The sequence below is a fragment of the Ictidomys tridecemlineatus genome, chromosome 2 (assembly GCF_052094955.1).
Source record: "Ictidomys tridecemlineatus isolate mIctTri1 chromosome 2, mIctTri1.hap1, whole genome shotgun sequence".
NCBI lineage: Eukaryota > Metazoa > Chordata > Mammalia > Rodentia > Sciuridae > Ictidomys > Ictidomys tridecemlineatus.
The window spans coordinates 8,878,551-8,902,069 of NC_135478.1; the positions used below are offsets into that span (position 1 = coordinate 8,878,551).

General features: G+C 48.8%; 1 protein-coding gene across 7 annotated transcripts in view; it reads left to right on the plus strand.

The window, feature by feature from the left end:
* LOC101971256 (SWI/SNF related BAF chromatin remodeling complex subunit ATPase 4) overlaps window positions 1-23,519 on the plus strand; it is an 81,441-nt gene that overhangs the window by 50,536 nt on the left and 7,386 nt on the right. For 3 of the 7 annotated variants that reach the window (XM_005336154.4, XM_078036247.1, XM_078036254.1), the window contains exons 23-29: window positions 1,463-1,629; window positions 4,365-4,528; window positions 6,644-6,871; window positions 7,130-7,228; window positions 7,488-7,565; window positions 8,464-8,682; window positions 12,800-13,053. In XM_005336154.4, the coding sequence (XP_005336211.1) occupies window positions 1,463-1,629; window positions 4,365-4,528; window positions 6,644-6,871; window positions 7,130-7,228; window positions 7,488-7,565; window positions 8,464-8,682; window positions 12,800-13,053 (1,209 nt within the window). Of the gene's footprint in view, window positions 1-1,462; window positions 1,630-4,364; window positions 4,529-6,643; window positions 6,872-7,129; window positions 7,229-7,487; window positions 7,566-8,463; window positions 8,683-12,799; window positions 13,054-18,322; window positions 21,545-22,490; window positions 22,629-23,519 lie in introns of those variants that run through there. The other 4 variants (XM_013363305.4, XM_013363306.4, XM_078036266.1 and 1 more) reach the window with 3 other exon arrangements.

Sequence of the window (23,519 nt, forward strand, 5' to 3'; positions counted from 1 at the left end):
ATTTAGAAAACATAGAGGAACCTAAAGAAAGGAGAGTACTCTGAGAATTGATCACCATTCGCCCCAAAAAGCAGGATTCCTGAGGCAGGCTGGCTTCTGGACCCTGCTCTGCCACCTCCTTACTCTGTGACCCTGGATAGCTTTCTTAGTGTCTCTGAGTCTACACATAATCCACTAAAACAGAAACATTTTGTACTGTGTGAATCTGTTTTCTGCAGCATCCTTTGTAAAAGCACAGGCCACGCTTCTAGGATTGAACCCAGAGGCAATTAATCACTGAACCACATCCCCAGCCTGTTTTTATATTTTATTTGGAGATATCATCTCACCAAGTTGTTTAGGGCCTCGTTAAATTGCTGAAGCTGGCTTTGAACTCGTGATCTTCCTGCCTTTAGCCTCCTAAGGCCCACAAGCATGTCCCACTGCATGTGACTAGGCCACACTTCTTGAAGTCCCTGGTATTAGACACGGATGTCGTCTCTAGAGTTTCACTTTTTTTTTTTAAGAGAGAGAGAGAGAATTTTTTAATATTTATTTTTTAGTTTTCGACAGATACAACATCTTTATTTTATTTGTATGTGGTGCTGGGGCTCGAACCCAGCACCATTGCGCATGCCAGGCGAGTGCACTATCGCTTGAGCCACATCCCCAGCCCCCTAGAGTTTCACTTTTACAAAAAACCTTGTTACAAGTTCCTTTTATGACCCTGGATACTAAAGCAGTCTCAGGAACAGCATTACTTAATGAAAGGACAAGAAGTTTTGTTGTGACTTGTTTTCATCGCATTGCATCATGAAGTTTCTCTATGTGGGATCACCCTGTTCCTGCCCCCGAGCTTCCGTTTCCACATCTCTGAATCCAGGGGCTGTTGACTGGAAGAAATGAGAGAAGCTTCAGTGGCCCCCTTCTAAGTCTGGCAGGGTGTGGGCAGTCTCCAATGTGAGCATTTGTTCCTGAAGGTTCTTTTTTTGTTTTGTTTTGTTTTTAATATTTTTTTTATTTATAGTTGGGCACAATACCTTTATTTTATTTGTTTATTTTTCTGTGGTGCTGAGGATCAAACCCAGAGCCTCACATGTGCTAGGCAAGCACTCTACCACTGAGCCACAACCCCAGACCCCCCAGAAGGTTCTTTAACAAGAAGGGAGATAAAGCCTGGGTGTCTGGGAGTAGCCCTGGCCCTCACTTCCTGTCCCTGCCTTATTAAAAGTCACAGCTCTTTCATTCTCAGGTTAGATGATAAAGATGTGGTCACCCTTCTAATGTGCTCTTAACCAAGGGTGACCTGAGTTTATTTTAGTTGGGTTGAAGTGGCTTTGCTCAAACTGTAGTAGGAGATCTGCTTGGGAGACCTCTGTGCCCAGCCAGTGTGGGAACATGACACACTCCTATTCTTTAAAACGCCCAGAGGTGGCATTTTTAATGTTCTCAATGTTCTTCTCTTCCTCCTGCCACAACTTAGACTGGACCTGTACAGAGCCTCGGGGAAGTTTGAGCTTCTTGATAGAATTCTTCCCAAACTGCGTGCAACCAACCATAAAGTGCTGCTCTTCTGCCAAATGACTTCCCTCATGACGATCATGGAAGATTATTTTGCATATCGTGGCTTTAAATACCTCAGGCTTGATGGTGAGTAGAAGAGAGACTTGTTAAGGGGCTTTGTTGTCCAGGATACCCCAGCTTTATGCCTATGGGCCTCCTCCAGTGCCACATTGAGCCCAGTAGCACACTGAGCTCCTCAGGCTTGGAACTAGGAGGCCAGACCCTGGAGGTGTCATGGCAGGATCACAAGCTGAGACTGGACACTGGCCAACTTTTCACTGCAGCACTGGGAGGAAGGGGTACTTGGCGGTCCTGCTTAAACAGGAAGCAAAAAAACCATGAAAATGCATAAGGTAAAAAGCATAATTGGGAGCCAAGGGTTTGCTTGCTTTCGCCTCAGTTGGATTCAGGTACAACAATAATGCTTCAGGGCTTTTCTCCAGCTCGTAGCTCTGCTCTCCTCTAACTTGGCCTTATCCTCAGGCTTCCCCTTACCTGCTCCGTGTCTCCAAAGCAGAGGCAGCTCAGCTTTCCCCTCAGAAGTCCAGGGCTGTCTCTCCTTTAGCTACTTGGAGTCATGTGCTTTTTGCTGGACTTTTCACAACAGCCATGTGGCTGCGGTCCTATCACTCACTGGTCAGGCCTGGAGTTGGAATCAGGATTGACTGTACTAGAATCAGGAGCCACTGAGGGAGGGAAGCAGATGTTGTAGGGCAAGAGCAGGAGCTTCCTCCAGGAGGCAATAGGCCCTGACCCTGTGCCCAGTGGTCCCTCTCGATATTTCTGCTTGCCCTCACCTCCAAGAGGCACTCCAGGGAGGAAGAGGCTGAGCAAGAGGTGGCCAGCACTTATGACTAGTAGGGAGGGCCTTAAGTTCCCCACCTTCTTTTTGCCTGAGTGGTGGACAAGGCTTACCAGAAAAATGGGGTTAGAAACTAGCAAGGATGCCAGGTACAGTGGTGCACACCTGTAAATCCAGCAGCTCAGGAGGCTGAGACAGGAGAATTGCCAGTTCAAAGCCAGCCTCAGCAACTTAACAAGGCACTCAGTGAGACCCTCTCTCTAAATAAAATATTAAAACAGGGCTGGGGATGTGGCTCAGTGGTTAAACACCCCTGCATTCAATCCTCAGTACAAAAAAAAAAAAAAATAGAAACCAGCAAGGTTAAACAGTTCCCCTTGCACAAGGTCTTGGAGACCTTACTAAGTTCTGTGCAGGGTTTGTTGCATGGCAGGACACCCCAAACCTTTGTGCACCTCCCCTGGGCTCCCAAACCTGTTCTCACTGAGGATCTTTTAGAAATGTTGTTTCACAGACTCTGCTTGCCTGGCTGATCTTTCTGTCCCTCTCTGGACCCTTACCCAAAACATGGCCTGCACACTCACTCGCCCAACCTTCAGCCCCTTTTCAGAACTCTCAGGGTCCACCTTCACAAAATGCAAGTCTCCCTTGTTGCCCCATCCTCTCTTGGGGCTTTCCACTGCTTTCAGGCTGTAGGAAACCAAAACCCTGGCAAGGCCATGTGTCTAGGTCTCTCCTATGTACTCCAACCTTCACGTTGTCTCTTCCATCTTCTTGAGGGCCAAGCCCCAGCCTTCTGAGTGCCGACCCTGTCTTTTCAGAGGACAAGTGCTTCTGTTAACTTGGCCTCAGTTGCTTCTGTAGCACCTTATATATAGTCCCAGCCACGGAGCAGAAAGTCTATCGCAAATGCAGAGGAAGACTGGGAGCTCAATGAAGTCATGACACTGAGTCTCCTGCCATGAGGTTGATGAATGTGAGGCACATGCTGGCATCTGGGGGGTTGTTGTTCCCCTCTCTGAGGTGGGATGGCTGTGGTTGCATCTGGAGCCCAAGGAAGGGTGGCATGTGACAGGTGCTTTGGCTACAGTAGGTACCAGGCTCTTGTGCTGTGCCTGGTGACACATGGACCAGTGGTAGGAAGTGTTTAGTTTTCATTGTGTCACCAAAATTATTGCTCAGTGCACCAAAGGCAGCTTTTGTTGGCGCTGACAGAAGCCTGAGTAGCTTAAGACATCCTATGGATACTTGTAATACCAAAGATCTACATCCTGGGCTGTTATTTGAAAGTCACTGGGAACCCTTGCAGGCTCTCTGCTTAGGGTTGGGAGAATAGAGCCAGAGGGGTACCAAGCCCCCCTTATTAGGCTTCCCTGAGTGGGTGTGGCTCAGTGGAAGAGCTATTGCCTCACATATGCAAGATCCTGGGTTCCATCCCCAGCATCACACACACAAGAGTAAAACTCCCCTGCTCTCGCCCATGGGGATTCCCTGTGAACTAGCAGAGCCTGTTGCAGTAGGGTCAAGAGCACATGCCAGCCCTCTGGCTATTGGCTCATTTCCACAGCACTATCCAACTGCAATGAGGCCCCTTGAATGTTTTTAGGAGGAGTAGTCTTGGCGGCATCAGCCACTCTGCCTCTTGCCCATAGAGCAGAGCAGGCACTTGGAGAGGTGCTAGGGTCTGGTCCTATCAACAGCACTGGCTAGGGCGTCCCTGAACTCGGGCCCAGTGCTCATAGTCCTTCCCGCATCCCATATCACATGGAGATGCAGCCAGATTAGGGCACTAATAGAGCCTGTTTTTATCTCCTGGGATGGGAGAGGTGCCACAGTGTAGTGATGTTCTGTACATCCAAGTCACTGGCTAATTGTATGTCCCACTTTTGTGGATACAGTGTAGCTTTGGCTCTTGTGGCCTCTGGGTCATGGTTTCTGCTCTTGGGAGTTCCTGTGTGTCTCTTCCTAATCCTGGTCCCCAAGCCACCCTGCTGACCTCCTTGTCTCCTGTGCCTGTCAGGAACCACAAAGGCAGAGGACCGGGGTATGCTGCTGAAAACCTTCAACGAGCCCGGCTCAGAGTATTTCATCTTCCTGCTGAGCACCCGGGCTGGGGGGCTGGGACTGAACCTCCAATCAGCTGACACTGTGATCATTTTCGACAGCGACTGGAATCCCCACCAGGTAAAAGCAGCCAGTGCCCTGGTGAGAGAGGGGAGAGGAGCTTCCAGAAGCCCTAGAGGGCTGACCCACAAGCTTTCTTGTGGGTCCCAGGAGTTGGCAGGAGCCACACCTACCCCAACTAAGTCATCAAGAAGCAGATTTCTCTTTCTGTTTCTAAAAGTAGATATAGCCTTGTCCTCTGGTTAGGAAAGCAGCATTTCCCCCCACCCTTTTTTTAATTTCTGGAATTACATAACAGAACAAGGTGGAAGGTGCTGTAAATCCCATTGGCTACATCCACTAGGTTATGGGGCACAGCTCTGTAGACTTTTTCTGTGTGGAACATTGACCCATGTGGAACAAAATCTGGGGCAGACTCTTGTTTCTTAATCATGTACTCCATGTGGGCCTCCACGCCAGTAGGTGCCAGGGCGTGCTGTTATATAGAACTGTGTGTTCTAAAGTGAGTAAAATGGTCTCTGTCTCATTATAACAATAATATGCTCTTGCTTTTAATTTTCAACGCAGATACTAATAACACAAAGAAAAGAGGCCTCTTTCTCTTCCCCACCAATCCCGCTCTTTGCTAAGCACCTTCCAGCACCTCTCTGCAGGAACACATGGATGTGCTGATTTTGACACACTGTCTCCCATTGGAGCACATGCCTCTTGTGTTCAGCAGCCAGTGTCAATTGCCTCTCCTCCAGAGGGCACATCTCGTCCACTGTTGCATCAACTCCCAGATGTCCCAGTATATTTGGCCCCAAAACATCTTACTTCCAGCTCTATTTCCATCTACCAGCATAGGAAACCCTCTTGTCCCTTTTGGGGCACATTTGTAAGGTCCTTCCAGTTGGATCAGCCCTGAGAAGTGGGATCCCCATGCCTGTGGGAGTCTTCCCTTCATATTCTGGTTGCTTCTGCCCAACTATTTATACCTCCATTGGTGGGGTCCAAGTGTGCCCTCTTCTACATCCAGTGTACCCTCTTCCACACCCTGGTAGCCACAGCATGATCAGAGATTCACTCTGATGGGCGAATGCCCTGGGTGAACCATCTGAGGTCTTTCCTCTGATCAGTCTGGCATGTAGTTCCAGCCCAGATTCTGATGACTGACCAGTTTCCTGAAGGATGGTCAGAGTGTGCAGATCAGCAAGTAGACTGCAGTAAAAATCCCATTACCAAGGTTTTTGAGGTCAGCTCCTTACCATCCTCCTTCCTCCCCATATTTCTCAGTTTGAGGAGCATGGTGCCTTGGTGGCCCATACACTGGGCCCAGAGACAGGGTTTCAGGGAGCCTCCTTGTTCTAAACTAGGGATAATTAAAATATTTGTACTGGGCATAGTCTCACACGTCTGTAATCCCAGCAACTTATTGAGGCACTTATCAACGTAGTAAGACCCTGTCTCAAATAAAATATAAAAAAGGGCTGGAGATATGGCTCAGTGGCTAAGCACCCCTGGGTTCAATTCCCTGTACCCCCCACCCCCCGAAAAAAATTTTTTTTTTCAGGAGCTGCTGTCCCAGTTGTTGGGCTACACTCTTGACACCTTTTCCTTCATGTATTCTATACAAAGCCGTCAGAAGAGGGCTATCGCAGTGAATTCTGAGGTTGGGTCGGGAGGGTAGGCCCAGGCCTAGGTTGCACAGCAGGGAAGCATGTGGGCCCCTAAGCAAACCAGGCCCTACCACACTGTTGCGTGGTGTTAGCCCTGACCTCTGAGTGGTGCCTCAGTTGTTACATGGCCACACTGAGGACCTCTGGGTCTATGACAAGGGCTACTGGGAACATAACCCCTTGTGGTTGTCCTCCGAAATGGCACTATTGCTGAGCACCTTCCAGCACCTGTCTGCAGGAACACATGGATGTGCTGATTTTGACAGTGTCTCCCATTGGAGCACATGTATTTGTCAGATCCCTGTAGGGTAGAAGGTCACAACTGGGCTTGTTACCTAGTCCCCCCAGCTAGGTGATGCAGGCCAGGTCACATTCCTGAGCTCTGGCTCGTGCCACTAGTGGTGAAGAAGGGTAGACTTGAGGCTGGAGGCCCACACAGAAAGAAGACCCTGCCTTCGCACCCTCCTCCCCAAAGCTTCTGCCCTCTAGTTTGGAATTGACTTGTACCTCTCCCCAGGACCTGCAAGCGCAGGACCGAGCCCACCGCATCGGGCAGCAGAATGAGGTACGCGTGCTCCGCCTCTGCACGGTCAACAGCGTGGAGGAGAAGATCCTGGCTGCAGCCAAGTATAAGCTCAATGTGGACCAGAAGGTGATCCAGGCGGGCATGTTCGACCAGAAATCATCCAGCCACGAAAGGCGCGCGTTCCTGCAGGCCATCTTGGAGCACGAGGAGCAGGATGAGGTGAGCACAGCACCAGCTCCGACCCTGACCCCCCCCCCAGCGTGAGTGGTGAACGCATGAGCGGCTTTCATTTTTGTTTTTGTACCTTTTTTTGCACTCTTATTTTTTTTGCATCCCTTTGGAGTAAAGGGAGTGTGGGCTGAGCGGAAAGAGGATGAGTACTTGCTTTCCCTTTGAAGTGGTTTTTTTTTTCTAAACTGCTGGTGACAGACGCCGGATTGACAGCCCTGGAGACTGAAGTCCTCTATTTATCCACAGAGCAGACACTGCAGCACGGGCAGCGGCAGTGCCAGCTTCGCCCACACTGCCCCTCCGCCAGCGGGCGTCAACCCCGACTTGGAGGAGCCACCTCTAAAGGTGAGAGGGGTAGTTCAGTCTCCACGCCCATCCAGTCCTCGGCTTCTCAGCTGGGACGGCCAGCAAGGGCCCTGATCCCACCGAGCGTGCGTGTGCGTGTGCGTGTGTGTGCCTCTCGCTGCTGTGTGGGTCCCCATCCACCGCAGCCGGACTGGGACCGCCAGCTCATTTCCCACGGATCGCCACTGCTCGCCTCCGAGCCTGGCCGCCGCCCAGCCCAACCCCTCCACAGCCAGACTAAAGGTTTGCAATCTTGTAGGAAGAAGATGAAGTACCCGACGATGAGACTGTCAACCAAATGATTGCACGACATGAAGAGGAGTTTGACCTGTTCATGGTGAGTGCAACATGCTGCCACAAGGAGGCTGTTCTGCCCCCCACAGCTTCAGGGTGCCCTGCAGGGCTTATGTGTCCACCCTGCCAACACCAAAAACTATGCAGAAAGTCTCAGTGATGCCAGATGTGGTGGCCCATGCCTACAATCCTAGCTGTGTGGGACACTGAGGCAAGGAGAGTCACAAGTTCAAGGCCGGCCTGGGTAATATAGTAAGACTCTGTCTCACAATAAAATATTAAAAGGGCTGGAATGAAACACAGTGGTAGAGTGTCCTTGGGTTCAGTTCCCAATAAACTCTCCAGCGGCGAATGGACCTGGGACATCTCCCAGTGTAGCCTGCTCATGACTCCAACTGACCCGTCCTTATTCATCCTTGATCTCCTGAGCTTGTCATAGGGACAGCCGGGCACACACTGGCCTCCATGCTGTACGTGACCCTCAGACTTGCCTGTCTTCCTGAGTCTATTTGCTGACAGCTGTTAAGGGCTCTGCTCCTTTTCAAAGGGAGCCAAGACCATCAAGGCCATGGGACTTCGAGGGCCTCCATGGCAGGCCCCAGCCCCAGAATGATGGGACAAAATTGGAGCAGAGGTCCTCTTGGCTCCAGCAGGCCTGTGTCTTCCACTCAGGCTGTTGTGGAGCTGCCACCCTGTTGCCCCTTTCCCACCTTCTCCAGAGCCCCTTAGCAGGGTCTGTTTTAGCAGCCGCCAGGTCAGCCCCTGCAGTCAGAGCTGCTCTGTTAACTCTTGAGCCAGCGATGGCCTCTGTGGGCCCTGTGAGCCTTTGAGTCCCTACTGGAGCCTGCCTTGCGGCGCCCTCCCCTTTACTGACCCTCTCTTCGTCCTCTCTCCCTCATTTTGCTTCTTGCTTCCCTCCTCCTCCCGCCCACTCGCTGCAGCGCATGGACCTGGACCGCCGGCGCGAGGAGGCCCGCAACCCTAAGCGGAAGCCGCGCCTGATGGAGGAGGATGAGCTCCCATCCTGGATCATAAAGGATGATGCGGAGGTGGAGCGGCTGACCTGTGAGGAGGAGGAGGAGAAGATGTTTGGCCGGGGTTCCCGCCACCGCAAGGAGGTGGACTATAGCGACTCTTTGACAGAGAAGCAGTGGCTCAAGGTACATGCTGGAGAGGGCCGTGCCTTCCCCCGGCAGGTGCTGGGCAGGGGCTGACAGAGCGGAGGCGCAGCCACCGGGGTGCAGCCTGGGTCCAAACGCACCTTCTAATGTAGTTAAGCTGGCTTCGTGAACAGCGAAGGGTCTCTGAGGTGGGCCAGGCCCTGCACTACTGCAAGTAGGGGGATACCATGGCTCACTCTGAGCAGCTCCAAGCCTATTGCCAGTCCTTAGAAGTCCTCTGAGTGTGAGGGTTTACCTCTTCATAAGATTAAGAAAATGCTGCCAAGGTGCTGTGTTCCAAGCACCTGTCACTAGAAAAAGCATAGTGATAAGTCAATCCGCAGGCGCCCTGGAGGTGGGCAGGAGTGCCGCCTTGGGGCAGGACCAGGCAACTCCGTATCAGGCAGGCTGCCCCCAGGAGCTGGCCTCTCACCAGCTCTGAGGAAAGAGGGGATTATAAGCCCGAGGTCTGCTGAGCTGTCTGGCCACTGCTGCTTGTGGAGTTGCCACAAGTCCTCATTTCAGCAGATGGCAGCTGTTCCTGCCATAGCAGCTGCAAGTGGCTGAGTCAGAGCTTTGGGTCCTGCAGAGGTAGTCTCCCCCAATCTGGGGCACACTCCATCTGGCGTCAGTAAGGTTATGGTAACAAATCAGACCCTCCCCGCTTCGGGGGCTCTAACTATAGAGGGTGACTAAGACCCAGCCAGCCTGGAGTTGCATCTGGGCTGGGCGTGCTAAGCATACATCCCAGGATTGGCGATGAGGCTCTACAGTGTGGCCATGCGGCCCCAGCCCCTTCTGGAAGCTCAGAACATCAGCCTTGTGAGACTGCACTCTGCACTCTGCACAGTGGGAGCTGTGAGGAGACCCCAGCAAGCTAGGAAAAACTTAGGGTGGGTCCTTGCTTCCCAGGATACTATAGGGCCAAGAAGAGGGATGTAGGCCCAGCCTCAGACCTAATTGGCAGCCTTTGGGCCTTTTAAATTTAAAATTAGACCATCTGCTGATTTTGGAGGTGTAATTTATAGTCCATACAGATTACCCTTTTGAGATATCCAATTCAATAATTTTTATATATCCCCAGAGTTGTTCAGCCATTATCATAGTCAGCATTAGAACATTTCCTCACTCCAGAAAGAAGCCTTGCTCCAGTTTAGTATTTTGCCTTAGTCAGCATTAGAACATTTCCTCACTCCAGAAAGAAGCCTTGCTCCAGTTTAGTGTTTTGCCTTAGTCAGCATTAGAACATTTCCTCACTCCAGAAAGAAGCCTTGCTCCAGTTTAGTGTTTTGCCTTAATTCCTTTGTCTGGGTGACAGCTGATTTCCTGTCTCTGCTCTAGTTCTGTCTGTCCTGGACCATTCCGATCAGTGGCATCATGCAGTGTGTGGTCCTGTGGAGTTGGGCCTCTTTTGCTTGTAACATCTTTGAGGATTTCCCAGTGGTAGCATGTACTTCTTCTTTTCTTTTCTTTTTTTTTTTTTTAAGAGAGAGAATTTTTAAATATTTATTTCCTTTAGTTTTCGGCAGACACAACTCTTTCTTTGTATGTGGTGCTGAGGATCGAACCCGGGCTGCAAGCATGCCAGGCAAGCGCGCTACTGCTTGAGCCACATCCTCAGCCCTGTACTTCATTCTTATAAGGCTGGATAATATTTTTATCATATGGATCGTGCCACATTTTGGTTTTCCACCCTTAGTTGATGGACATTAGGGTTGTTATTATTTGAGTGCTGTTCTTAATTACGCTAGTGTAAACTTCTCGTGTGTGTGTATGTGTGTGTGTTTGTTATACATGGACACAATATCTTTGTTTATTCTTTTTTTATGTGGTGCTGAGGATCAAATCCAGGGCCTCACCATACTAGGCGAGTGCTCTACCACTGAGCCACAACCCAGCCCACCTTTGCATATTTTTAAAATGTGCTGCCTTTTTATTAAATTATGAGAGTTGTTTGCCAGAGATTTGCTTTCAAATACTTTTTTTCCAATCTGTGGTTTCTCTTTTCAACTTTTTCATGGTTGGCCTTTTTCTTTTTTTTTTGGTATTGGGAATTGAACCTAGGGATGCTTTGCCACTGAGCCATATCCCCAGCTCTTTCTATTTTTTATTTTGAAACAGGGCCTCATAAAGTTGCTGATGCTGGCCTCAAACTTGGGATCCTACTGCCTCAGCCTCCTGAGTCACTGGGATTACAGGCATGTGACATTGTGCCTGGCTCATGGTGTCCTTTGAAGCATAAAAGTTTTTTATTATACTTAACCATTCATCTATTTTTTGTTTGCTTCTGCTTTGGTGTCATAATCTAAGAAAGCACTGTCAAATTCAGAGTCACAAAGATGTACCCTTTGTTCATTTCTAAGAGTATTGTTCTAGCACCCTCTGCTGTCCTACTGGTGGGTGTATAGCATTGGTGCCAGTTTTGGCTAGCTACTCTGGGTGCTGTATGTACCAGAAGCCGTCAGGATGCTCTGGCTATTACCCAGCTTTGCCGACCCCTTTCCTTCATTGTTTCCTGTGGCTGCTGTGACAAGTGCTCCAACTATGGTGGCTTTATAAATCAGAAATACATGTTTTTGCTATTCTGGAGCCCAGTCTGAAATCAGTGTGTTGGCAGGTCATGAAAGCCACAGTGGAGGGTCTTGGCTTCTCCAGCTTGGGGGCTCCAGCAGCACTTGGCTTTGTGCCCACTGTACTCTGGTCATTGTCTCCCCTTGGCATGACCTTCTCTGTCTTGCCCAGCTTGTTGCTTTCTATCTCTTGTGAGGATACTGCATTGGATTTAGGGCCCACCCTGGTGCAAGGTGATATTCATTTTCATCCTGAACCGATAACATCTGTACAGACTCTGTTTTCAGGGTCGCATTCTGTGGCCTCAGATGTGGGTTGGGAGGATAATTGTAAGCCTTCTTCTCTTCCCTGGGATGCAGCAGGACCTTCGGCCTCAGTCCTTCCTGCCTGTTGCATCCCTTCCCTCCTCCCTCCCATTCTCCTTCCGCTCTCAGCCTAACTACACCTCCTCCAGGAGGCTCTCCCAGCCACCCTCAGACCCCACTCACTCCTTTTCCTCACCTCAACATACTTGTCACCATGGCTGTGGTAGTCACTCATTTCCATCTCCCTTTCACATGGGCAAAGGCCCCACTTGGTTCTGTTCTTTGCCAAACCCAGTGTCCAGACCTGCGGGCATTTCTGATTCCAAGATTCCCTAGAAACCTGGCTTCCCATCCCTTGGGATAAAACATACCAGTTAAATATTATCACTGAAAATTAATAGTCAGGGATTCTTGTAAGGTTAGTACTGTTCAGGCTCATGTCCTTTACCTCAGCAGTTCACCACGAGGAGTTTGTGTTAATGAGTCAGCTGTCAATCATGGCTTGACTTAGAATAGCCTAAAAAGGGGGTGGAGGAACAACTTGAAAAACTTGGTCTAGGGATATAGCTCAGTAGTACAGCACTTGCCTATCATGCCTGAACCCTGGCACGTTCCATCTTCAAAAATGAGAAACCAAGAAACCTAAATACCAAGAACAGGCCAGAGGTTAACCTGTCCACTGACAGACTGAGCAGACATAGAAAAGTCATTCTGTGGCGATGACAGGAAAAAATCCATGACTCAGCACCATGGCATGTGGGCAGTTCAGGTGTTCTCAGTGGAGCACGTGGGGGAATAGGAGGAGACAGGCTCTAAAGGTGACTGTGGTGATGTTTGAGATCTGTGCTTAAAAGTGGTTAAAATCAGCAGTTCCATATTCTGTGTAATTTATCACGACTTGAAAAAAATTGGTGGGAATGCATTTGGCAGAGTGTTGATCATGACAGCTCCAGGTGAGAGGATTTCAGTATTATGTCCCTCCTGGTCTCAGTACGGTGGGATAGGACCCCCTTCACTGGCAAAGGACAGATTTTTAAGGCTGGCTTGAGTGGGGGCCTTTGAACACTGCCTGGAAACCACCCAGAAGGCTCAGTGTGTGCTGCACCCCAAGCCAGCCACACTGGGTGGATGATGGTGTGGGGCCTCCTCCCTGCCCCAGCCGGGGCCCCAAGTGTGCGTCGCGGCCTCTTCTTGTCAACCTGGGTGCTGGCTGTCCTATTTTACTACTATTGACCCTGAAGGCCATCGAGGAGGGCACGCTGGAGGAGATCGAAGAGGAGGTCCGGCAGAAGAAATCGTCACGGAAGCGCAAGCGGGACAGCGATGCCGGCTCCTCCACCCCGACCACCAGCACCCGCAGCCGGGACAAGGATGACGAGAGCAAGAAGCAGAAAAAGCGAGGGCGGCCACCTGCCGAGAAGCTCTCCCCAAACCCACCCAACCTCACCAAGAAGATGAAGAAGATCGTGGACGCCGTGATCAAGTACAAGGACAGGTAAGTGGAAGATGGGCTCGGGCAGGGGCGGCAGGGCCTTTGCGCTCCAGCCTCCCGTGTACAGAGTGTGGGTTGTGGTTAAAGGCCCTTCACAGACAGTGGATTTTTGTCACACCACTTACGTTCTGGAACAGGGAAGCATGCAGCCATATGGCCATGAAAGGGAAGATAACACACAGTAGTGAGAAGGGGCAGCTGTGTGAGGTTCAGAGGAGGTGACATGTGAGTGTTCCCCAAGGAAGAGACAGTCTAGTTGGCCTGCCTGACAGCAGCAGATAGATCTGGGACCTGGTGAGATTGAGGAGGGGTGCAAGTAATGCTTCTTGGTGGCTGTCCACGAAGACACACGCACGTTCCTCCCTCTCAGGGCAAGGTGCATGCAGCTAGGCGAAGGTCCGTCCCTGCCACCTCGGGGCTCACTCTCCCCCTGCTTTCTGCTGCTTGGTATCTTATTCTTCTTTCTGACCCATGCTAGCCAAGACTGACCCCATAATGGAAGACTTATGCAGTTTGAGTTTATAGTGACAGTAAATAGTGAGTCAAGAAACTAAGCATCAGAGTTTGATTTTTTTTTTTAATAGTTGGACACAATACCTTTATTTTACTTATTTATGTTTTAAGTGGTACTGAGAATCGAACCCAGGGCCTCACCTGTGCTAGGCAAGTGCTCTACTGCTGAGCCCCAGCCCCAGCCCCAGCCCCTGGACACAATATCTTTGTTTTATTTTATTTTTTTATGTGGTGCTGAGGATTGAACCCAGTACATCATGCTTGTGAGGCAAGTGCTCTACCACGGAGCTACAATCCCCTTTTTTAAAAAAATTTTTCTAGTTATTGTTAATTTTTTTAGTTGTTGATGGACCTTTATTTTATTCATTTATGTATATGCAGTGCTGAGAATTAAACCCAGTGCCTCACACATGCAAGGCAAGCACTCCACCACTGAGCCACAACCCCATCCCAGAGTTTGATCTTTCATAGGGAAAATATCAAGGTGTGAGCTATCATGCCCAAGTGTGGAATTTTAGGGAGTGGTGATGGTTGTGGTACCTCATTGAATTAGTACAAATTGTCCTTAAAAAGACTAATTTAGTATCAGAAGAGAAACAAATAATGAAGTTCACTAGCTAGATCTGAAAATATAATAGTAGGTGTTTTGAAAAAATGTATTGACTCTGATTTGCAGACTTGTATCTCTGGGGCAGATTCCACAAAGAAAGAAGTAGAAGGATAAGATAGCGGATATGCAAAAATCTAATGAAATAGACCTCCGGAGGTGTTTTGTTTTATTTTGGTTTTGGAGACAGAACCCAGGGTCTTGTCACATGTTCTGCCACTGAGCTGTCCCTCTATTGATTTTCTTGAGAAGGAAACTTGAAATTACCACAGTGAAGAACACCTTCTTAAGGTCGGTGAGGAAGATAGGCTGGGCTTTATCCTGCCAATGTTTTAGATTATCTACATAGAGAAGAGCCTTCTTGACGCCCACTTTCCACGATACACATATATTCCTTTGAAGTGGATTATGGAGAGAAAATGAAAGGTAGAAGCAGTGTTCTATGTGTCAATGGAATGAAGATTGAGTCTCTGTAACAAAATGACCACATACCCCAACACCAGGAGTTTGCATGGGGAGATCAAACTGCGGCAGCTCGTGCAGTTGGGATTATGATCACAAAGGACAGGATGGAGGCAGTGCTGAGCGTGACTGCTGCAGCACATCATGCAGAGGAGGACGACGATTAGACCTGCTCAAGATAGGCATCAACTTTACAGAAGGTGGTCACCTTCTCCTTACTATAGCTGTGGGGGATAAAGTCTCGTTCCAGATCTTGAACTTACTCTCCTCGTCACTATTAAAGCATGAAGTTGAACGCTTTCTGAAACCTGCCATGGAGCTGGGATATTGTTGGTAGACAATATTTTTTATTGTCTCCTATTTCAAAAATAAATTGTGCCTAATGAAGTTAGATGACTTTTACACCTTTAATGATGAGTAATTTTGGTGGAGTTAAAATGCTGTTTTCATTCTGCATTTGTGTAGTTCAGTGCTTTGTTCAAAGTTAAAGTGTTTTCAGAAACTTCATTTAAAACTTCATTTCAAAGGTTTTTCTACCGAATCCAGGATTTTCTGAAGATGGAAGCCTGTATGTAAAATGCTACCAGATTGCATGAAGGAACAATAACCAATTTGATTTAACAATGTTCTAAAAGAAACCATGGGAGATCTTCATGTCCTTTGAGTAGGCAGTCTTTTCAACAGGACACATGAGGAATGTTCCGCAAAGGACACTCTTATTATGACAGTGATGATCCACTCCATAGACTGGGAAAGACAAGCTACTTTGAAGACCGACAGTGAATGTGAAGAGCTGCCACCGGGAAGGACATGCTGCTCACTGCTCAGCATGGTGAGGCGCAGCCCTCATGACACGCACACCGCAGCGCCCGGAAGTACACGTCAGAACCAGAGCTGCTGCCTCCACAGCCAACAGGAAGGCCAGGGCTCCTGCTGGCAAGGTGGGCAGCACCTGGACCTTGTGTCCTGCTTTCCAGGAATGGGCCATTCTCAGCAGCATTTAATCCTTTCATCTCCTCCCAGGAGCCCAGTGCATGTCCACACAAACGAGGTTATAAGGTCCCAAAAGAGGAATCACTCAGGCCAGCGTCCATCCTTAGGAAGACAGATGCTCATATTCCTGCGATGCAGAGATTTTTTTTTTTTAAGCCTCCTGAGGAGCTATATGGGGAATCCTATCTTTTTGAGTGCAGGAAGCAGGACACTAAAGAGTGCCAACAGAATACTTCTAGGTATGTGATTCATGGACTTGAAAGTTAAACCCTCTATATAGGGGAAAAATATCAGGAAAATTCTGGGTATAGATGTGAAAACATTCCTGTCTGGATACCTCAATTTAAACAATAACACAAAGACCTAGAAAAAAGTTGTGGATGTTTCTCAGAGTAAATATTACTTAAATTATTATTCTGGGGCTGGGGATAAAGCTGTTGGTAGAGTGCTTGCATCACATGCACAAGGTCCTGGGTTTAATCCTCAGCACCCCCCCACACACACTCTCTTTATATTTTCCATTCCATGTCTCATTAGCATCATATTTACCTGTTTAGCATGTGACGAGAAAATGGCTTACCCAGTTGCTGAACATAATCCTACATAATCCTCTCCCAGCCTAGGACCTGAGATGATAAATCAACAGGAAGGTGAAAGTAACTCCTAGGCTTTGTGAAAGGACTGACTTGTTGAGATAGTCCAGTTGCAGGACATCCAGTGTGCCAAGAAGACCAGCTGTGGACTCAGCTGCACTCCTTGCTTCTGTCTGACTCATGGGGCACAGGGGTCCCTGTGTGGTTTCCACATAGCCTAGCATCCTCCTGGAACAGGTGGATTTGCAGAACTGGGAGTTACCTGCTGGGCATGGTTGATGCACTCTATAGTCCCAGTGACTAAGGAAGCTAAGGCAGGAGGATTACGAATTCAAGGCCAGCCTCGGCAACTTAGTGAGACCCTGTCTCAAAAAGGACTGGGGATACGGTCCCTGGGTTCAATCCCCTGTACCAAAAAAAAAAAAAAAAAAAAAACTGAGTTACCGACAGACCAAGAGGGACCATAGAGAAATGACAAGTGGCACAGCACTTATCAAGGGAAGCCTGCAGAGTGGACTTGGAGGAACACTTGGTGTGCGCTCAGAACACCATTCCCTAGAATGTGATTTGCTGGTCACACAAGACGAGATCTAGCTGGACACATCAGCTAAGGAATGGGCATGCACCTGGGCAGGTGATGCACATGTGGAATTCCATGGGATCAGAAGGCGGGAGTTTGCAAGTTGGAGACCAGCCTTAGCAACTTTGCAAGACCCTGTCTCAAAAACAAAAAGGGCCAGGCATGGTGGCACATGCCTGTAATCCCAGCGGCTTGGGAAGCTGTGGCTGGAGGATCATGAGTTCAAAGCCAGCCTCAGCAATGGTGTTTACACACAAAATTGACTCATTTAGCAGATATTTCTGACATCCTTAACTAAGTTTGAAACTACGAGGGTAAGCCAGGATAGGGCCAACCTGTCCCTTGTGAAGACAGGGAAAGTCTGGAGTCCCCATCCCTTTTACAGCTCTGAGGTTCTCTAGAAGGATACAGGACGCACTGGAAGCTGTTAAACTCATGTTATAGATAGTCACTGTAAAAGGTGAAGACCAAAGTCAGCCAGAGGAAGAAGCATACAGGGCGGCATCCAGGAGAGCCTCCAGCTGAGCTTCCAGTGGAACCGCAGTCAGCGCTTTCCTAGGAACAGTGAGACAATGAAGTGTTTTCAACAGGAAAGCCTCAACTTTTGGGGGGAATTTTCTGGGATCAAGTAGACCTGACTGACAGCCCATATGACTGACTTCCAGCACCTCTGCAGGTCAAGTTGGTGCCCCATGACCCAGAGCTACCACCCTAAACCTCCTTCAAGACATTCTAGGCCTAAAGCCACAGAGGAACAAAGCTACCCTGTTGAGCATGACATTTCAGGGGCTCAGAGATTCCTTGCAGGATCTTAGGACCAAGGCCACACCTTATTTTGGGACAAGATAGGTTCTTTACACTTGTTAGATACCTGGAAGGTTCCAAGCCACCAGCCACCATGGCAGGGGGTGTTCACAAGCCATACCTGGTGCCCCTTCACCCTGTATGCCTGGACCACACCCAAGAGAACTTGAGAGGGATAAAATGAGACAGAGCATCGCAGTTCACTTTTTTCTCAAAAGTTTCTGTTACTTGCTGGGCACAATGGCGCATGCCTATAATTCCAGCAACTTGAGAAAGAAGCAGAGACAGAAGGATCTCAATTTCAAGACCAGCCTGAGCAACTTAGCAAGACCCTATCTCAAAATTTAAAATAAAATGGTCTCGATGTAGTGATGCATGCCTGTAATGCCAGTGGCTCAGGAGGATAGCAGGTTCAATGCCAGCCTCAGCAACTCACTGAGGCCACAAGCAACTCAATGAGACACTGTCTCTAAATAAAGTACAAAAAGGCAGGGGGGAGCTGGGGGTATGGCTCAGTGGTTAAGTGACCCCTGGTATCAGAAAAATAAATAAAGTAAAATTAAAATGACTAGGGATTTGGGTCAGTGGTAGAACACCCCGGGTTCTATTCCCAGAACCAAAATGAAAAGTAATATTCTATTCCTTTCCAAAAAAGAAAATTAAATGTTCAAGGAAACATTTGGACTTTTTGTTTGTTTGGTTTTTTAATTTGCCTTCCAGAACCCTCTAAGCCACTAAGTTCTATGATTGAGCTGAACGTGGAGCCTGAAGAGGGGAGCAGTCATCACAACTCAGTTCTTTGTGAACATTGAAGAATGATTGGGGCCGCCTCATTTGAACTAATGTCAGGAGCCTGCCTTATCAAGCAGGAGTGCATGTTGCTGCTTGTACCATACCCGGTGACCTTAGGTGGCAGCTGCTTGTACCTCAGTGCAATGGCACAGCCATGTACCAACTGCTGTGTTGCAGCCAGACATTCATGGAGAGGCAGGGTGCCCTTCCTGTCACTTGCCATTCCAGATGTTGCTTTTGATTTATGAGGTGGAGGTTTGGCCCCCAGGCTGTGTTGGCCCTGGCAGAATTGTGCATGATATCGCCTTTGTATGACTTCTTCAGATGTTTGCAACCGTCTCACTTAGGAAACTCTCCCTTCGCTCGTACTCCAACTCGTGGCCAGTGGGCCAACTCCTCCTGAGGCTCCCTGGCTGCATTTGGGGGCACTCCCTTGAGTGGTGTGTGGCCAGCCTCTGACACCGAATGCAGCAGGTGGATTGAAAAAACACTTTGTACTCTGGTGCTACAGGAAAGGAAGACGGGACAGTTCTGCAGGTCCTTGTGCCTAGTGCTGGTCAGGGGCTAGAGGGCCTTCAGTAGGAAGGACCACCTAAGCAGAGCCTGATGAGCAGGTCCACTGGAAAAGAGGCAGAGGGGACAGTGTGTGCAGAGAGCTGGAGGACACTGGCTTCCCAGGGTCAAAAGAAGCTGAGCAAGACCAAGGGGCTCAACAGGGACCAAGTCCATGCCAAGGAATTCCCAGGGGCCCCAGGCAGAGAATTCTTCTTGTGATTGAAATCTCAAACCACATTAAGGAACTTCCAGAATCAAAATCAGAATGGTACCTTGCAGCCAGGCGCAGTGGTACATGCCTGTCATCCCAGCAGCTCAGGAAGCTGAGGCAGGAGGATCATGGGTTCAAAGCCAGCCTCATCAACAGCAAGGATCTAAGCACTCTGTGAGCCCCTGTCTCTAAATAAAATATAAAATAGGGCTGGGGATGTGGCTCAGTGGTTAGGTGCCCCTGAGTTCAATCCCCAGTACCAAAAAAAAAAAATGGTGCCTGGCATGTGCAAGGCACTGGGTTCCATCCCCAGCAAGAAACCAGAATAAAGAAATTAAGTTGGAAGTAGGAATTTATACTTTAAAACTGAAACTTGTGCAAAGTTAGGCATGGCTTTGAGGTCAGGGTTAGACTTTGTCAAGGCAGGGTGTGTGCCGCCAGATGGTATTTGGTTCTCTTGGGTCCTGGAGAAGCTGTTTGGTAGCTGGTGGCCAAGGCAGCAAATAGGTGTCCTGTGTGCCCCCTTGGTACTTTTGGAAAAGTTTTAGCAACACAACTGCTGAAAAGCACTGCCTCAGCAGGCCTATCAAAGGAGCATCCATTGAACCCCTTCCAGCCGCTGCTGGCTTACTGGGCCAGGCCGGGCAGGTGCACTGGCCTTTGGGGAGACCCCTTGCTGCACTGCAGGCTCTGTGCAGCAGCAGAGGACCTGGGTCTCTGGAATTTGACCAGGAGGAGGCCATGTTAGAGAATGTGCTACTTGTTAGGAGGTGTGTGTGGGCTCTAAGGTAAGGAGCAGGATGTCTACAGCTGGTATCGGGACTCAGGAAGATGTCATACATACAAACCTCCCAGGCTAAGCCTGGCCAGGGCTCTGAACCCCACTAGGCAGGCCCTTGGGCTCCCTAGGCCTCTCTGCAGTTCTATGCTGTACCACAAACCTGGACCACTTCATGGAAAATCAAAAGTGGGTGACTTTCAGAGCCAAAAGACTACTCTTTGGACAAGAAAAACACAAGACGTGCAGATGGTTAGGCCAAGGTGTGCTCTGTTGAAGGAGGTAAGAGGCTGTAGAGTGGGCATGCCACACTCCTCAGGCCCTAGGCACGACCCTCCAAGAAAGGGAGCAGGGGAAGGATGAGTGGGTGAAGGGTCCCTTTTTGACAGGTCAGGAAAGCTTCAAGGCTTTCTGGCCCTCAACCTTTGGAGAAGGACTTTTCGGTAGCCCAGGGGTGAATGGGTAAGCACACTCCATCAGGAAGAAGTGGCCCTCAGTTCCAGGTATGTGGTCAGCATTGTCTGGCAGCTAGCCTCAACTTGCTACATGCCAGCTCTGACCAGATGAGGGTTTCTAGCTGGTGAGCCCCAGATAAAGTCAAGGGTCCCATGCCCAAATAATACCTGAGGCAGAGGGCACTGAGGGGTTCAGAAACTCATATAGACAGAGGAGTCCCAGGAAGCCTGTGGCTGGGTTGTGTGTCTAGCTGAGCTGAGGTTCTGAACTTGCCTTGGAATTTGTTAGAAAAAGCTCCAGCTGCACTATTTGTAAGGCTGACTCCATCCTGGGCTGCATGCCCTGTGCTAGGGACATTATATGCTCCCCGCCTCAAAATCAGCAGCTGTTGTGTAAAAGTTTAAAAACATAAATACACATTTAACATAACAGCTTAAGGCAGATAGGGACCAACATAGGTGTAGGTGTCTGGCACCCAGGGAAGATGGATCTGGGTGGGCAGCCCACACATGTTTTTTTCTGCCTGCCCCCCAGGAGTGTCTTTGGTTCAGCAGCAGGTCCCATGTCCTGCTCCCTTTCCCTGCCAGCATTTGCCAAGCACCTGCATATGCCTTGTGGGCAGTACTTCAGTTGTACATCCTCCAAGTCCATACCCCAACACTCCCCTGCTACTCTTGCTAGACCAGAGTACCCTGAAAACTCCTGCCCCCCAACCCCAGTGTCAGGATCCTTCTGTGTTTGCCATTTCAAGAGGACCTTGGGCATCTTGTGATTGACACTTGGTTTGTTGCCGATTCAGAAAAGGAACTATGCATCTGGGGCTTCTGGCACCATCCCTGCAGTCAGGCCTTGTGTGCTCGACTCCAGGGCTGCCGCCTGGGGGGCTGCAGCTCGCTTCCACCTCTGTCTGCATCACTCCCTGGTCTGGAGAAGCGTTCTTGGCAATGCCACAGACCTGGGGTCACCTCACTGTTCCTGGAATGTGAAACACAGTCCCTGCCTGCCCAGTGGTGTTGGGGAAGCTGCCGCGGCATACATGCCAGGTAGATGCCATGCCTGGGTTATAATCCAGATGTGCCACCGGCAGAAGGGAGGGTGTGTGTCAGGATCTCATTATGAAACCCATAATAAAAAACTGTGCTCCTGGACACATCATCGGCTCATTAGAATCTATCAGCTTGTCCAAAAGTTGGCTCTTTGGGAACTGTGCTCATGGGAACTGCAGCCAGGCTGGCTCTTGGATGGGCAGACACCAAGCTGCAGCTTCTGCCTTCTCTGTACTGGAAGAGTGCCGAGGTTGCAGACCACTGTCATGGGGAATTGTGTTTAACTCATCCATGAGTGAAATGAATTTTTCTGTAAGTACATTAATCTGCTCTAGGTTTCTCATTTTTTAAAAATTCTCAGGATGCTTCTTAACTTCATAATGTGTCAAACATTGAACCTAGAAAATTGTTTTGTACCAAGAATGTACTTCTTTTATGTTTCATTGTTTAACTGTATGTGATTGTCCTTCAGACTATTGTCTACTACTGAATCAGTTTTGAAAATCCTGAGCTGCTCTTTTCTGGGACTCTTGCTGGTTCTCTATTGATTTCAAGTCAAGAGAGACTGGTCTCAGCCAGGCACAGTGACACACAACTATAATCCCAGCGGCTCAGGAGGCTGAGGCAGGAGGATCACAGTTCAAAGCCAACCTCAGCAACAGAAAGGCACTAAGCAACTCATTTATCTCTAGATAAAATGCAAAATAGGGCTGGGGTGTGGCTCAGTGGTCAGGTGCCCCTGAGTTCAATCCCTGGTACCAAAAAAAAAAAAAAAAAAAAAAAAGATTGGTCTCCAAAACGATGGTTGAGTGGACCATAGGAAGGTGAGTAGAGCTGGAATCCTGTGTTAAATGAGCCAGGACCACTTCTGTAGTGAGCAGATAGGATCTAGGTTGAGCACCATCTTCACCTGATTGCTTTTGCCTCACTGAGGCCATTCAAACTCAAGGTATGATGCTGTGATCCATTTGCAGTGTCTGCCATGGTCAGAGGATTAGGAAACCAGGTACGTGTTACCCCTGATTCAGACATTCCTTTATTGATTTTTAGGATTCACCATAGAGGTCAGTGAACCAAAACTGCAAATCAACATTCAAACAAAAACAAGAAAAGAGCCTGGCACAAGCCTGTAAGTCCAGGAACTCAGGAGGCTGAAACAGAAGGATGGAAAGTTCAAGGCCAGCCTGGGTAACTTAGCAAGACCCTGGGGATGTAGCTCAGTAGTGGAGGAACCCAGTGTTCAAGCCCCAGGACTGGGCAGAGAAAAAGTAAATAAAAACAAAATATGTACAGGAAATCAAAGGAAGGCTATTTTAAGTTGCAAAAATCATCAAATTTGGGGGCTGGGGTTGTGCCTAGCATGTGTGAAGCACTGGGTTTGATTCTCAGCACCATTGGATATGAATACAATAAAGGCCCATCAATGTCTTAAAATTTTTTAAAAATCATCAAATTCAGACTTCATTGTTGACAAATACTTGTTTTATTGGCACATAGCCAAGGCCCATTCCTGTATATATGTGGTCCCTGCTATTGATTTTAGGATTCAGAACTGAGTAATTGCCATAGTGTTTCAGACCAACAAAACCTAAAATCTCTCTACGCTATTTCAGAAAACATTTTCTGAAGCTGGGTGTGGTGGTGCACATCTGTAATCCCAGCAACTCAGGAAGCTGAGGTAGGAAGAAGATCATAGGTTTGAGGCCAGCCTCCTCAACTTAGTAAGACCCTGTCTCAAAGTAATTTTGCTGACCCTTGATTTAGAACAGTAAATGAGAAAGTGGGTGGAACTAGGGTAGAGTCCATGACTCAGCCTGAGTCCTGCCACCAGCTTCCTGTTGGCAGCCTGCTCTCCTGACCTCTTGTTTCTCTATTAAGGGATATGGACAGGTGATCTCTCACATTCTGTCTTATCTAGAGGCATAGTGGTCTCCCACCCTGTCTCCTCTCTTCTGTTGTAATTTGGGTTTAAAACTAAATACTACACTTGAAGAGATGTGTCAATTAGGACAACAAAGGTCCCCACGAAGGCTGCTTTCTCCAAGAAGGGCCTGTACCTCATCAAGACCAAGACCTCTC